Source organism: Drosophila montana, unplaced genomic scaffold, assembly GCF_035044405.1.
Source record: "Drosophila montana isolate Dmon_TW-CO22-7 unplaced genomic scaffold, ASM3504440v1 contig_3217_1, whole genome shotgun sequence".
NCBI classification, from domain to species: domain Eukaryota; kingdom Metazoa; phylum Arthropoda; class Insecta; order Diptera; family Drosophilidae; genus Drosophila; species Drosophila montana.
Genome location: NW_026998097.1, coordinates 2,655,642 through 2,673,437, shown reverse-complemented (window position 1 = coordinate 2,673,437; position 17,796 = coordinate 2,655,642). Strand labels below are relative to the sequence as shown.

Below are 17,796 nucleotides of genomic sequence, written 5' to 3'. Positions count from 1 at the left end.
AGTAGGTTTTTTTTTTTGAATTTTACACGATTATTATTGTAGCTGCGGGTATTGGTCAGCCCTGCATGTGGAAGGTTACATGCTAACAAATTTTAGATATTACTTTTCCAATAACTCTACACGCCCGTGGAAAATTGAAATTTACCCGTACCATCTTGATCTCCACTTCTATTTAAAAGTAAGATTTAAGTGTATCGAATAAGGAACCAACGGTTTCCGCCCATGTTAGTCTTGCTGAAGAATAAACTTATGTTTATTAATCCTTTGACCCGCATTTGCCACCCAGGAACGTATCAAATAAATTCTTACAAAGATCGCCGTCTTAACGTGCCACCACATCCCACAAGGTAACTACAGCTCTTACGGTTTGGGCTGTGCGTTGATCACCAATCCGTCAGTCAGTCAATTAGTCAGGACAAACAGTTTTATATATAGAGATTAAATTTTATATCAAATAACATACTTAGCGAAATATGAAAACAAAATTTCCCATATTATCTTCATTGGGTTGGGTATACACACAAGTTGTGTGCATAGCAAAAAGACGACAATTGAATGTATTCATAAATCGAGCTGATCAGCAATCATAGCCTAGATATGTTGCTCTGATCCAGCTATATATCGATCAAGTTTATTGCAGCCTTCGGTTGTTGCCCCAATTTGTAGCTTTTCAAACGATTTTGACGCTGATTATTTTTGCTTTCATCGTGACAAATCATGCGCAGCAAATCACAAATCGAATCAGAACGAGAATCAGAGCCAGTCAACAACATGAACAAGATCACTTAATCTGGCTGACCCCAGAGCGCACAGATTGTAAATGGTAAAAAGCAAGACTAGAAATGGAAACCAAGCCAAAGATGCAACGATCCAAGTGCTGCACGACAGACGGCGATGAAAGGAAATCATTGAGCCGAACATTCGAGCTGAGTCTGAGAGTCTGCGGCTATCTGCCATCAATTAAAGTAATTTAAAGGAGTCAGCCACCAGATGACGACGACTGCAGAGCACCAGATCCATAAGCTCAAAATCAATCAGCCAGAAAGTCGGGCCAAGCTAAGATACTGGAATACAAGAGTCAAAGCCTATTAGAAAGACAAGCGTGCGGCGACTCAAGGCAAATAACAAGAACAACAACAAAATTTAAAATTGGATGAGCTACATAGAAAAAGAAAAAAATAATGAAAATAAAAAGAAAACAGTAGCCACAAAATCGATTGTTGAGCTAAAAAGAGTTGACGAGACGAAGACGAAAAGTATCGGAAAATAACAGACGGCGCACAAGTCATCATTAACCAAACAGTAGCCAGTAAAACTGGAGGAGCTGGAAAAGAGCCCAGCCAAAGTGGTTGATAGGGCAGCACAGACAAACGGACGGACAGACAGACAGACTGACGGACGGACGGACAGCCAAACACGATTAGAATGGAGAGTGGATAAGCGTGTCTGCCAGCTATAAAAGTGTAATATCTGTAACTCATTAATGACAGCAATTTAAGACACAAAACGAAAAAAAAAATACAACTGTAGGAACAGTCGCAACTACAGAGTCCGAACCTCAGAGAGAGAGAGACAAGACTGAGACTGAGATGATTATAAAACAAGAAAGAATGGCCATCTTGCCGCACCGAAGATAAAATACGCTAGCAAACATGTGACTCAGAAATCCTTAAATACAACAGCTTTATGTCTGGCCGATCTTGTGATTTAGCAGGGCAATTCAACACGGTATTATGGAATAGCTGTGCTTGGTCGAGATATCTATAGAAACATAAGAGTTTTCAATACAAATCTCTTTTTTTGACAAATCTATGGCTAGAACATAATGAGACTGGATAGAGTGAAGTTTGGTCACGATATCTCGTATTAAATAAAAGTTATTCATATAAGAATTGAATATGCAGATCATCCAATATCTCTGCCTGTTTACTGCCTGACAAAAGCCCTAAATCTATATATAATTCTTCATCTATGCAACGTTACATATTTCGTGAAAACATTATAATACCCTATTTTAGGGTATAAAAACTAAATCTGTAGAGAAACAGCAGCAAGCAATTCAAATAGGCTTTGGGTTCGTAATTATCATAATGATGATAATGACTCTCGTCATGATGAAGTTGATGATAATAATGATGATGAAAAAGAAGAAGACGATGATAATGATGATGATGATGATGATGACTACGACTGGTTCCAATCAACTGCCACTTAACTAAATGACTGTGCGACTTACCCAGTCGCAGACGGACTCAGACCCCAGATACTGTCCGTCTCTCTAAGTGTGTGTGTGTGTGTGTGTGAGTGTGTGTGTGTACACCGATTTTATCATGAGTGACTGATGAATATGCCATTAAAGATATACGAGTACCACGTACCACACGATATATATACACACACACACACACACACGTGCTGAGAGAGAGAGGAGCAAGAGTTAGGTGGGATTGCCGGACGAACTGGCTAAACGGAATATAAAGCAGACACTGAGGTAGACAAATGACCAGCTGACAATAATGAAACTGATTCGTCGTTGTTGTTATTGTATTTATATATTTATATACATATATTTTATTTTTATTTTTATTATTTTTTTTATTTTCAGGCTATCATTTTCTATTTATTTCCAACTCTATTGTTTAGCTCTTATTGCAGTTATAAAACTGAAAATAGTGCTTCAATTAATACTTGAACTTAGTTTGAACTAGTTTGGAACTAGTTTGGAACTAGATTCGACTGAGCCTAGAAGATCTAAAGTAACTGTTAAAAAAACAAATAGCAAACAAATTTTGATAAAAATATACAAAAATGTTTCTTTTATTCTTATTATTATTATATTATAGGATACATATAAACATAGTAAGCTGGCTGGTTCGAAGTCAATGTTGGTCATTTTTACTAAAATTAATAACCAGCACAAATAAGCATAAACCCGCTATAAATTTAAAGCAAAGCTAACCAAATAATGTTATAAGCCACCAACCTAGATAATTTTAAATAGCACTGGCTATTATCGTCTTCGTCTAAGATTTGATCCATACATGAGCCGGGCTTAGACTAAAAATTGTTTACCATAGACCAGCTAGCCTTAGTTACCCCCGAATACTCACAAATTAAAGCAGGGTATAGGCGAATATGTTCAGACTCGTAAATCACTTCGCAAGCGAAGTTAATAGCGAAGCAACCACAGTAAAAACCAACTACAAGCAAATCCAGCATACCTCGCCCTATGGTCAATTTATGATTGCTACACTAATCACAGTTGGCTTCAACGGGTTCGACAGGCCGACGCCGTCGTCTGCCCCGCCCTGCAGCTCCCCAACTCCCCCGCCCATTTGACCAGTTGCCACTTCAAGCTGACTTCAGAGTTGCAGCCCTTTGCTTGGTTTTTATGTAAGCAATAGATTTGGGGCGGATACATATGATTTTTGGTCTATGGAGTGGGGGAGTTTATATTCGTGTTTCTGGGCCCGAGCCGTGGCTACTGTCTGTGGCCTGAACGGGCCAGTCAGTCGGTCGGTCGTTTGTCTGCTCGCCGGGGTCTCTTGTGGGGCCGCTTAATAATTTTTGGGTACGAAACAAATCTATGCATGCATTTCTGTTCAAAGTTTCCAACTCCAATTTTGGACTTGAGTTTATTGTTTTCTTGGCTTGTGTTGTCGCTTACGAGGCATGGAGGCATGGTCGGAGCGGGATGGGGGCTCAGAGTGTGCCATTAATTGTTTCTGGGTTTTTGTTTGCCCAGCGTCGCTTCGAGTCGGGGCCAACTTTCGAAAATGTTGGTTAGTTTTTTGTTTGATAAATGTTGCGCTTTGAAATATTAATTACACTTGCAGCTCGGGTGTTGAATTTGCTTTCAGGCGATGTCTAAAATTTATTGAAGACAAACACAAGACACTTTTAATGGCTGAGTCGGTGGCAGAACGGAACGGGAACATGGCAGGGGCATTGCTTTGCGGAGTTCCCCAGAGATTTATTTCATTGTTTTTGTTTCCGTTGTCCATCGAAAATTGAGTATTCTAACCTTAAGCTTTTGCCTTAACTGAATAACAAATTGCAATATAATGAAAAAAAAAGTTGAATAAATGCAACGATTTATATTAATGAAATATCTTCATTAGTAAGTATGTAAGCATATCTCTATATATTAAACTGTTTATCCTGACTGACTGATTGACTGACCGACTGATTGACCGACTGATTGGTGATCAACGCACAGCCCAAAGATAAGAGCTAGGAAGTTGAAAGGTTTACTGTAGTTTCCTTTTGTGATGAAGGTGCACGTTAAGACGGGGTTTCGGAAAATTCTATCAGCATGTGTGGAAAAATCGCGAAAAACGTTTGTATAAAAATCTAAAACTAATTTTCAAAGATCTTTGTCAAAATTCATCTGATGGGTGTTTCGCACATTTTGGAAAATCTATCTTGGTGGAAATGGAGGTCGAAGATTTGGAGGGTGATGTTTCATTGCCAAGGATCTGCCAAGGATTCTTGATCAGTATCAACAGCCGAGTCGATATAGACATGTCTGTCTGTCAGTTTCTATGCGAATTAGTTTCTCAGTTTTAAAGCTATCTTTATGAAATGCAGAAATCCCTCTTTCTGTTGCACGCAGTTCATATATCAAAACCAGCTGGATCGGACCACTATATCATATAGCTGCCATATGAACGATCGGTCGAAAAGTAGGTTCTTGTAAAAAAAACATTTTTGTTTATCAAGATATCTTGATCAAACTCGGCATTTATTAGTTTTACTATGCTCTCCATATATATGCAAAATCCTTTCAACATCGGACCACTATATCATATAGCTGCCATAGGAACGATCGGTCGAAAATTAAGTTGTTGTATGGAAAACTTTTTTGTTCTTCAAGATATCTTAACCATACTCGGCATTAACTATTCTCCCTGTGCTTCTTAGATACGGGCAAAGCACTATGAGCATTATGAAAAGGTTGGGTCTGCAAGGGTATTAAATCTTCGGCGTGCCGAAGATAGCCCTTCCTTCTCTTTATTAGCCTAATACTGATCATAGCTCAAGCAGACTTTAACGAAAATGAGGTAAAAAATAGATTATTTATCAATGTTTGTGTGCACTGCAGAAAGTAAATCGTCCTTTTTTAATTAGTCTTGTGTGCCAAACCAGAATAGCAGAGGAACAATGTGGAGAGTACACCTATAAAGCAGTGAGACCATTATTAAAGTATTTTCATCAGATGAAGGAGGAAATTGAAAGAAATAACAATAAAGTTGAAGGCAAAGACAGAGAAATCAAGCAACTGCAGGAAAAGCTGAACCAACGTAATGAATTGGTCATCGAGGAACTGAGAGCTCAGAATGAATTCTACATACAGATTATTAAAGAGTTAACGAAGAACGTTTTATCCATAAAAGAGGAAATGGGTAAACTCACTTCCAATGCCTTAAAAAGCCAGGACTATGAAGAGCAGCTGGAGAAACAAAAGAAGTCAATTGATCAAAATGATCAACAAATATCCGAACTGAAAAACGAAATCAACATTTGTGCCAAGAAACTAAAAACCGGCAAAGAGAAGCCCGTTAACAGTGAATGCACCGTCTTTGCTGATGCTCCGGGTATTCATACTCCGGATAAAGAAGATCCATTCGATGTACTTTGTGATAGCGCGACAGCAGGTCCCGGCTGGACGGTTATCCAGCAGCAAATCAATGGCAAAGAGGATTTCTATAGGGATTGGGCCACATACCGTGAAGGTTATGGTAGCTTTGATAATGACTTCTTCTTAGGACTTGAGAAAATTCATCGCTTGACGAGCGCCCAGCCCCATGAGCTCTACATACATATGGAAGGATTTGATGATGTCGTCCAATACTATAGTTATAAACAATTTGCTATCGCTGGCGAGGACGATCAATACAGACTGATCACATTGAACAAAGGTAAGGGGACTGCAATACGATCGTAATAATGATGCTTGGAGTCATGGCAACTGCGCAAGTAAAGGCAATAACGCTGCTGGCTGGTGGTACAAAATGTGTGAGGATAGGTATGAATTCCCGGAAAAAAACCTTAAATTATCTTTAATTATTATTTTTTTTTTATAGTACCGTCTCGTTGAAAACAGTCAAAATGCTTATACGCCCCAAAAGCAATGGAAACAAAATAAAATAATAATTATAATATAATTATAAAGAGACATAATTCAAAATTAGATTTTCAAAATAACTAATTAGTTCTCAAGGTGTAATAATTTGTAAAAATGTTTAAGCAAAATCATCCCAACAATATCATTTTTGGTGGCTTTTATTCCGATTTGACAAAATGGTTAACAGGATCAGCCCGAGCTGTTAGAAAATGTTTATTAATGCTAATGAATGTCTAAGTCTGTGATGCTAACTGCATTAGATGCGGATTTAGCTAACTAACCAACTAAATGGAACTCACATATATCATTCGTCGGCTGCCAATCAAAAGTTTTGCAAGCGACTCGGCATAATGAAAGTGCTCCGTTGGGAGCTGTTGAGGTTGTCCTCGCTCAATATCCGTTGTCATGGCGCCATGGCAATGGTCAATTACAGTCCAGCCGGAGGACAGTGAATGCCCCTAGACTATCCACCTCTCCTCTGCACACACAGACACACACACACACACCGCTCACACATTGCCATTGACTATGCAACGAAGTGTAAATGAGCAAAATATTACGGAAAATTGCAAAAATATGCCTCGGGCAGCAGCAAATATGTAAAAGCCACAGCAAATGAAATGATCTGTGGGCCCAGTATCCCTCTCTCTATATTATATATATAGTATATATGTATATACCGATAGCTTGAATGAGGTGAAATGCGGTTGGGCTCTGCTCCCTGAAATATGACGCCCGTTGATGTGTAGCCTCTGTCAGAGGAATAATCGAATGCAAAATAACTTTTTCAATTTGAACGCCCGCCGCGCCCGCCTCAGTTGACTGCCATCACCTTGCACCGCCCACAAACCAACCAACCCACCCACCCAGCCAGTTATTATTATTGTTGTTGTTGTTGTTGTTGTTGATATTGCTGCTGCTGTTGTTTGTGCTCACGTTTGCCACATTTTCCACGATTTCCATGTTTAATTATAAGCCTGATGCCGCTGCCTCGGCCTGTCCGCAGCCTCTCCTCCGCTACTGAAGCTGCCACAAGGGAAATTTGTACAAGGGCGGCACAGTGGGACAACAGTCGTTGCAACTCAAAATAAGAAAAACAAGAATGCAGATTGCAGAAAAATATTATAAATGCTCGCTCTATTAAAACAAGTAACAAAATGTATTCTTTATATAGAACGTATTTCAGTAAGCATAAAAAAGTGTCATGTATGAAAACAACGAGCCTAAATATTCAAACATGAGGCCCACTGTGCAGTCTCCTGGTATATCGTTTGAAGCTCATTTCAGTGGCAACAGGAGCCGCAGCTCTGTTGACTGGCAAGTGTTTCGCCCAAATTGAATATTGATTATGAAAATAATAAGCAAAAATTGCGTAACTTTCTGCCTGACAGCAGCCACGACGGCAACAACAACAACAACAACAACTGTGAGAGCCTAAGGACATCCGCGTGTCCGTGTCCGCGTCGAGACGAGACGATGCGAGGCGAGCGTTCGACTTGAAGCAAAGGCTCAAGTGTCCATTGATTGACTGCCATTAGGGCGTATACGTAATAAGCAGGCAGCTGCCTAATCAAAGAGTGTTAATTTTCCCAAAGGACTCGCCTCGCATTACGGCTGCCCCGCAGCCCGCACCTAACGTAATTCAAGCATATTTTTCGCAGCAAAAGAAAAAGTCATTTGAGCGTATGCGAAAATTGACGAACATTTCGTGTGTCTATGATGAAAATCCAATTTGTTGCTCAAGTTTTCTTCGTACCCCGTCAAGCAGCAACAACAGGGGCATCAGCAACAGCTGCCCGTTTCCAACGGCTCAAGCTACCGTGTTCGCAGTTGTTGTTTATTGATAAATCAAGCAATTAAATGCGTTGAGCGCATTGTTTGCTTTTAATGAAAATCTAATAAATTCGCACGTGAATCGAACTGGGACAACAAGAGCCTGCCCCATCGTGTGGCAAGTCACGTGCGTGTTGCATAATTCTCAAGAGCCGGGCGAGTTGTTTAACATTCATGTTAAAGCACCAGCAGCAGCTGCTCTCACTTACCATAGATAATTAACGGAGCTTAATTCAACTTGCTTAAGTTATGGACAACAGTTGGCACTAAAGACTCGCATAGTCGTGTTTATACTTTAAAACTTACCATATAAATCAAGAAGAAGATTGCTTCGAGCCAGCCAATTAAGCAAGTCACATGGGCTGCAAGGATTCGGGTTCGAGTCCCCAGGCTAGCCGAAAGGAAGGCAGCATAAACATCCTATCAAAATAATAATTATATATATAATTTATATATTTAGACTGACTGATTCAAGTCCAGCCGTGGCTTAGGTACACACTAACTAGCGACAGGTCGCCGGTTCGAATTCAGCAACAATTTTCAATTTTATACTTGCTTAAATGAATTGTTAATTACAATAAACATTTTAATTTGGATATTGATTGTTTCGTCAACCACAATGCTCTCATATATATTCCTAGAAGAGCACAGCTGTTCGATTGAGTGAAAAGGTGGGCTAAGCATACTGAGCACAAAGTTTGGGGATCGAGCCACAGCAGACTACTATTCCTCTTATTTAAAATAGAAAATGTAAGCGAATTAAACCAAATATTTCGGCAATTCTAACATTATTCATTTGCTCCGGGCAAGGCCGGGTAATTTCCAGCAGCACTAATCAACAAGTATATTTTCCATCCCACATCTGAACTTCAATTTATAGTTATCTTCGCTCTTTATATTTGATACTTTTCTATGCCTCGTAGCTATTTTTTATACCCTTGCAGAGGGTATTATAATTTTGTCGTGAAATGTATAACGTATAGAAGGAGACATCTCCGACCCCAAAAATGTATATATATCCATGATCAGTATCAACAGCCGAGTCGATATAGACATGTCCGTCTGTCCGTCTGTTTCTATGCGAACTACTCTCTCAGTTTTACAGCTATCTTTATGAAACTTTGCAGAAATCCCACTGTCTGTTGCACGCAGTACATATGTAAGTCAAAACCAGCTGGATCGGACCACTATATCATATAGCTGCCATAGGAACCATCGGTCGAAAAGTAGGTTCTGGTATGAAAAACATTTTTGTTTATAAAGATATATTGATCAAACTCGGCATTAATTAGTGTTACTATGCTCCTCATATATGTGGAAAATCCTATTAAGATCGGACCACTATATCATATAGCTGCCATAGGAACGATCGGTCGAAATTAAGTTGTTGTATGGAAAACTTTTTTGTTTTTCAAGATATCTTAACCATACTCGACATTAAATATTTTTCCTGTGCTTCTTAGATACGGGCAAAGCACTATGAGCATTATGAAAAAGTTGGGTCTGCAAGGGAATTAAATTTTTGGCGTGCCGAAGATAGCCCTTCCTTCTCTTTTTGAATTGATCTTTACACATCTTTATATTTCTTATTCTAGCTCTTCCTCCATAAATTATTATGGAATATCGACAAGCTCCTACATGTGTACGTTTAGATTGTGGTGATTGATACATAAAATGGCACACATTAATGTAGATAAGTGGGTATAAAATTGATGGTACATGTTTAATGAAAGAGATTTCAATTTAACTATCCACTAAACATTAAGTTCGATATGGTAATTTACAGAGATTAAATTAATTTTGACAATACTTAAGCTTTCGCATAACACACACAGATACAATCGTAAAAGGAAACTTAATGGACTTTATGGGTATACATACATCAATAAAAGAAAATGCACCTAACGAAAATGATGTGTGCTTATGAATAAAGATATGAATATATACATATATACAAATAGATTGGTTTAGATATATATATATAAACATAAATCCTTGAGGAGCTGACTGCATATCAATCTGTAATGTGAAAATAGTGACGAAATTTTTGTCAGTGTATTCACAATAAGTAGCAATAACTTTGTATCGCTAATAAGCTTATGTCAGCGTTAAAAGTGACTCATCTGGCTGAAATGGGGCAATTTGTCAGTTAATAGGCAATTCATTTAAGATTAATTGCATCCTTGCCAGGACTTAAAGGACTAGCCCGCAGCTAAATACCATAAAGAGTACCCATATAGCAAGTGTCGGGGGCGAACGTGTTGGATGTCTTCATATTATTTTTCTGCAATTTTACAGCATTTAAATTGCTTGAGGCTAATTTGTGAATTGCTGCGACATCGCATCAAAGGTCCTCGTAAATTTCCTATGCCACATAACATATATATTGGAAACGAAACGGAAGCTGAGCAGCAAAGGAATAAAACCAAAAAGCAATAATAATAAGATATCATGTGGAAACTCTAAGCAACAAAACGCAATAAAAGTTTGAAGTAATTTGTGCCTATTTTAAATAAGAAAACAAGAATTCATCACACGCATGCCAAGGTCTCAATTACGATGGGAACATGAAGGGGAAACGGGTGCCAGGGGCTTGGCCGGGGCGGGGCGGGGCGGGGTAGGTGCCACTGTTAAATGAGCGCGCCGCAGGGGAACAATTAAAAAACGTAACGTGATCAAAATTTGGAATTTCTTTTAAGGTCCTTGGAACGTCGCCTTTGCTATGAAATTAAACAAAGTGCCGGCGCTCCGAAAGGCGCTCGGAAAACACATAAAATGTGAAAAACTGCGCCCGAAGTTCGTAAAATTTTAATGAGTTTTCCCTGCGTTTGGTTTTGCACAGCTTTTTAATGCTCAATTGACGCAAACGAGAAAATGTTAATATAAATTTATATAAGAATTAAAATGTTGAGCACAAAATAAATTTCGTTTATAAATTAAAGAAATTTCGAGTTTTTTCATTGAATACACACACTTATCCATTTACAGGGAAAATCAAGCGGCAAAATGTTTATGGCATAATTAATTTAATAACATGCATGAAATTTTAATGAATTTCCCAAGATTTTCATAAAATAAAATCTGGCTAGGAATCTGCTCAATTTTAATTCCAGCGAACAGGATTTTATAATTCTGATTAAAATTTTCTTTTGTTTTTCACAGCCTACGCCAGGCTCCGTTTCCTGATCCCAGCAAATCCAGAATTTATGTTTTGTAATTTAACATGAAATTAGAGCCAATAATATATATACTTAAAGGTATGTTTAAGCTGAAAGAAGCCAGAAAATATGATTTCCTTTTGAAGAACCCAGAGGAAACCCATTCGCCTAACTCTATGCCCATTAAGGTGATAATTATGTGAAGGTAGGCTAGAGAAGCTGCATAGCAGGTAGCCAAAAAAATACAAAAAAAAAATGCTGGTATTTAAGCGGGGGACGCCCTCATCAAGTGTCAAGTGCATAATTAACCACTAAAAAGCGTTCCGTGTGTCGATCTCTCAGCCGACAAAGAGCCCAAAAGGCAACAACAACAATAACATTGGTCAAAGGTAAGGGTCGAGCCTTGCGTCTGGATGGGATGGGGTGGGTCCTAAGCACAATGGGACCCACTCGTACCTTTTTGGCCCGGCAGGGGGAAGGCCAAAAGAGAAAGTGCCACTGGACAGACAAATAGAGCAGAGCGGGCAAGTGAGCAGCAAAAGACAAAAGGTTAATTACAACAACGACAACAACGATAACAACAACAATCATGAAATGATCAAATTAATAAAGAGCTGCGGACAATCAAAAAGCGAAGCAAACAGAATACAAGGCCGAGCGCGAGGGCGAGGGTAGTTGGGAAAAGTGTTTTGGGAAAATCGCATAGGAAAAATTACAGCACAAATGGAAACAAATGTGCGCACACGGCGACGGGGGATGGGGCTTAAGGTACCCGGCTGACTGCATGGAAATAGAAATGGAAATGGAAACAAACATAAATTTAATTTATTTGCGCGTAATAAACCACAAACAAAACTCGTGAGTCTCGCGAATGAATATGCGTACCCCCTGGCCCGACCCCGCGTCCTGCCCTGCAACTCGACAGCTACAATTTTTGGCCAGCTGCCCCCTTCCCTTCCCCTTCCCTCTCACGCTTCCACACGTCAACTGCCAAATGGAAATGGGTGGAAGAGATAGAAGAAGAGGGAAAAATATGAAAATAATAACAAAAACATTTGATTGTGAAAATTAAAAAGATGATTTCTCACACGCCCAGCGGCGTTGCCAACGTCATTCTCATCATTCTCATTTCGATCATTCTCATTCTCATCATCAACATCATCATCGGCTTCATCATCGGATATATCATCATAATCATCGTCAGTTCACAGCACAAAACACGAACAAACATCGCTAATGGTTTGGGGAGACGGTCTAGAGAGTTGAAAATGGATATGTTTTTTTTTCAGTACGGAGGGAGGGGGAGGGTCTGAAATGACGATGGATTCGCAACTTGCAACTGACTGATGATGCTGCCGTGTCACAGTGGGCAAATCCCTATTGATCCTGGTTAAACGAATATCCAATCAAACAATAGAATGCCATACAAGCGAGTATCGGAAGAAACATACGGAAAGTATGCCGATAAGATAGGTCAAATAAAAAAATTTAAAGAAAAACTTTAATGTACAAATTATTTAATGAAATTCTCCCATTTCTTATTAGACATTTGCACAATTCTAATGCATTTCATGCATATGATACACTGTAAGAAGTTGGATATTATATTAATGTAATAATTCTTTGGAAAAGGAAAAATTTCTATTACATTTTTATATTACTTTTTGAGTATTTGAGGCACTTTTTAGAATCCATTTATCATATTCTCACCTCCTCTCCCACTCTATCTCTCTATCATTTTATTGAATAATAAGCTCTTTAAAAAATGTATTGATTATTTCCTTAAACTACAGCTCAATCATGTTAGTTGAAATGTGCACAAGTCCATTGGCAACATCTTCATAAAATCCACCGAAAATCCAAGTTATTGAACGAAAATATTTGATATACTCTAGTAATATTCCAAGTTTTATCATAAATATGGAAAGGTCGCCAAAACCATCAATTTTATCATATAGTAAATAAGATTAGTTATTCATCAACATTCACCCTTTGAAAGCACATCCACATAATATCCTGTATTCGAACCCGATCTTTTGTTATAGTTATATAGATTATGTCTTTTGTTATTATTGAATTTATTTTATTCGATCGGGATGACGCATCTATAGGGTGCATGTATTCGCACTATAAAAGCACAGTTTTACCCATGGTTACCCTTGGTTAAACAGCCTCCATTCGAGCTCATCTTCTGTGCTGGCTGTTGCCCCTGGAAACGTTGGCTGACGTGGCGTGTGTTGTTTGTGCAGCCGCCGCTGCCGCCGCCGTCGCCGCCGTTGCATGTTGACAGATAAACAAAAACAACATTTGGGATGAATAGGCAACGGCTACGGCAACGGCAACGGCAACGGCAACGAGAAGAGCCATAGCAATGGCTCAGCCAGCAGGAGCAGCGCAACCCGGTGAGCACCCTATTAATGCTTATTACACACAGCAACAAAGAGAAACAAACAGAACAGCCCAGAACAGTTCACCTAGTGTTGCCGCCAGTGTTGCCAACTGTCGTTACAAAATAAGCAGCTAAATCTAGTGTTAAAAGAAGCTAAAAATATCTGAAACAGCATTCTGTGCACAAATTGATCAGGCTTCTACACAGGATTCATTTTGGCGATAAAAAAGTACCCTCCCAAAATGTGACTTGGCTATAAAATAGATTACTTTTGCCCTACCTTCAAGTAGTGCTTGAAATCTGGAGCATTCATGCAATAAACCAACAAATAATTTAATTCGAAATATTATTTTAAATATCTGTTTAAAAATAGCAGGCATTGCGGATGACCTCAGCCATATTTAGCTATAAAATAGCTAAATTTGGCAACACAGCTACCCGCACATGAGCTACCCTATCCCCCCGAGCCAACGGTGTGTCCCTTAAGCGCAGCGAGTGCGCGTGATTGCGTGCTACTAGAGAGAAGTCTCCCTCTCTCTCTCTCTCTTTCTCTCGCACTCTTTCGCTCCCTTTCGCTCCCTTTGGCTGCTGGTGTAGCTGCCTCAGCGAAGGTCCTCGCTGCTGCTTTCAAGTGTTGAGCGTGTCGAGCGAATCCTTGTTTACCGTTGTTGCAATTGTTTTCGTCGTCATTATTATCGCTGCCAGTTGTTGTTGCTGTTGTTGTTGTTGTTGTTGCTGCTGCTGTTCTTGTTTAATATTACATGACCAGCATCCTTCGTGTCCTTCTTGGCAGCTTGTTAAGCGCTCAAGTGCTGTGGCAAATTCGTTTTGAACGCCACTCCAAACGCTCGTCCAGCCACGGTGCAAGCCCAACGCGGGGCAACCCACTGCCACAGCTGGAGTTCCATATTGTTGTTGCATGCGCCCCGGCGGCACAGTTGCTGGCGACGACCTTTGGCGCATTCGAAGCACTCAGGAATTGCACAAAAACAGGACGCAGAACAGCCGAACATGAATCCAGACGCGACTCCCGTTGAACAGCCGTAGAACGGAACACATGGCAGAGTGAAATGTGGAAAAGGCCATGTAATTTGTTCTCCACTCCAACTGGGAGTTTTTCCAGTTATAACACTATTCAACTCCCGCCCCGACCCGCCTCCAAGAGCTTTGTTATGGTCGCCCCTTGCCGTGAAGGTTTTACTTTCCGCTTTTCATACGTATATGCCATATATACCATTATACCTGCATGCTATAGAGAAGTCAAGTCAGAGGGCAGAAGTTGAAAAGTTTAAGGCTCGTGTAATTAAACATTATGAATATTTAATAAAACACTTGCTCGACTATATGGTACCCTGCATAGAGGTCTGAGCTCTGTATTTTTATCACCACTAATAAAAAAAACTACTTTACAATTTTGAAAATCGCATAGAGAGGCAAACTTTTAAGAAAGAGTCAGCTCTTCGGCTCTGTCTTCGTTACACTTGCTTTTCCGCGCACTTACTCTCTCAAACAGTTACTTGAATTCATGAGATTCGTAAAGATGTTGAAATTAAAATCTCTTATTTCGCTGCTGCACACATATGGAATGAAAATGTCACCTGCAATAAGTGTCGAGTGAAATGGGCGTGAAAGTAAGATTGAGGCAGGACGGAAATAAAACCGAAGTTAGGCACATAATTGGAAAAGTTCATATTTCACTGACATTGGGCAATTAAATGCAAAGATCGAGCCAAACTCCATTGAGCGCTGTTGACCATTTAGCCTGTACGGGGCACAAAGCCGTCGAGGGTGCAGGGGGTGTAAGGTTTTAACGTGGTACGGCATGAAGTGAGTGGTAAAATTGAATAAGGCTAATGCTCACCAACTGTCAAGTGCAGTTAGACAAACACAGCAAAAATAAGCAGAAAAAAAAACGACAGCAACAAAATACACACCCAGGCACGACAACGCAAACAACAACAGCAACAACAACAACAACAGCAACAACAACAACAACAGCAACAACAAGAATAACAACACATGCGACACTTGACGCTAAAAGTAAACGCTGGCGACGCCATTAGGCGCAAGTTGGCCTGCAGAGCAGCGGGCACCTAACCTCCATTTCCATGTCCATCAGGCAATGGGCAAAAGGCAACCAACAACAAGAGTTAAACAACTTTGAGCATTTTCGACAAACATGTCACATATTCATATGGGCAACGCCTAACGCCCCCACACCATCTACCCCTCTGACAAGCAGCGGGGACAGCACAGTGGAACAAATCGCATAAAATATTATATAAAATCTATGACAAAATTCGAACACTTTTTTTTTGTCATTTTGTTACATTGTTAAGATAAAATGTAATGGACATTCAGAAAAAGAAATTGTTCAGAAGTGCATGTATTTATTAAAAATTTTGTACTTGTGCGCAAAATATTATTGATTGCTTTATTTTTTGAATAATTGTACTTACCTTAGCATTAAGCATGATTGTGTTAAGTTTGGTTGTAAAATCTGTAAATGAAAGGAGTTATTAATTAACTAAATATGTGTTTATGACAGTTTACAATAAATAAACTAGTTCAAAGAAAACGACTTTGGTATTGCTTGGGATTTATTTGTTGCTTTAAGCTTTCAATTCTCAACAAGTTAAGGGCTCGCATAAGGCTAGTTGATAACTACGTCTGCTAATGATAGAGCCGGAAAGTTCTTCAAATGACAATATAGACAACTTGCACACACTTTGTGGTTTATATAATATAAATTAGAAAAAACCCCAAACTTGTTCTAATCTAATCAAAACAGTATGTTATTCAATAACATGATCATTTTCATGCATCGATTGCGGGCTTCTGTTACACTGTGCGGCACTTGACACCGTCGCCGCGGCACCAACGTACCTAGCAACAGCGTTGCGACGTACCGCTAACATCTCGATACCGCTCCCGTCCCGGCTCTGCACGTCGATCGAAATCGAACCACACCATGCCGCCGCCGCCGCCGTCGCTGTCGCCCCCGTCGCCTTCATGTGGCCCTTCAATCAGCTGTCAAATGAAAATGTCAAAATATCAAAAGTGAAAAAGGCAAAGTAAACTTAGGCCCGGTCCGGGTCCCGAGCCCAAGAGCCCATTATTGTATTTCTTTGGCATAGTCAGCCTTTTAAGAGGTCGTTGTTGTTGTTGTTGTTGCCGATGTTGTTGCTGTTTGTACGAATGTGTATGCTGTCGCTCGGTCCGTTGATTCGTTAGTTTCGTTAGTTCGTCATGCAATCAGTCAGTCATCCACTCAGTGCGTCAGTCCGTCAGTTGATTCCACTGCCTGTTGTTGGACGACGACGACGATGTTTGCCTCTAAGTGGCCCTAAAACACAACAAAACTGAAAACTGAAAAAGGAAAATCAACAACAACAACAACACAGTCTAAAATAAAACTCAAAATGCATACAGAGCGTAAAACAAAAGGAATAAACAAAGACAGAAACACACACAGAGAAAGAATACATATAAATAGCGTTATATTTCAGAAATCTATTGGATATAACAAGTTCAAGAAAGACATTTGTAGTCATAGAAGAAGCAGTGGAATACCTAGATGATGGGATACACAGTACAAAATTTTAATTCATTTGTTTACGAGTCACCATAGTGAAAAAACTATACCTAGCTCCCAAAGACCCCGAGATCAGTTGAATAAAATGAAAAGGTATAGATCGAGTATAGTCTTATATAGTACTCAATATTCAATACTCAATTAAATGATGGTTTTGTCCCTTGCTGTTCCTTGTTTTTTGATTACAAAAAAGTGTTGGATATAACAAATTCAAAAAAAAAAAGATCGGTTTTATAGAAGCCGAACATAAGATACATATATAATTTGTAACCATCATAATAGACAAGAAATTAAAAAAAAATCTTTTAATAATCAGCATATAGAAAAAATATATCTAGCTCCTTAAGTCCTCCAGTTCAAATCATGAACTTAAGTGTGAGTTTTTCTTTTCTCTTGATTCCTTTACTTTCATTATATTTTAGAAATGTATTGAATGCAATAAATTACATACATTAGATACCTAGATGATTTCCTAGCATTATAATTTGCGCTACAAAATTTTAATTTATTTGACTAGCTCCTAATTTATAGAATACATACATAAGATACCTAGCAATATTTTAATTAATTTATTTACGAGCCATTAGATACAGGAAATCATATAACTAGCTCCTAAAGTCCCCGAGATCAGCGAGAATAATATGAAAATGCTGTCTGAATACAGATATGGATTAAACATAAATCTATACTCAAA

The 17,796-nt window shown here is 39.1% G+C and overlaps 1 protein-coding gene across 1 annotated transcript; it reads left to right on the top strand.

The window, feature by feature from the left end:
* The first annotated feature begins 5,218 nt into the window (after positions 1-5,218).
* LOC135433359 (angiopoietin-related protein 7-like) lies at positions 5,219-13,524 on the top strand. The gene is made up of 2 exons (XM_064689377.1): positions 5,219-5,921; positions 13,439-13,524. The coding sequence occupies exons 1-2, from the start codon at positions 5,219-5,221 to the stop codon at positions 13,522-13,524; spliced, it is 789 nt and encodes a 262-aa protein (XP_064545447.1).
* Positions 13,525-17,796: the final 4,272 nt, after the last annotated feature.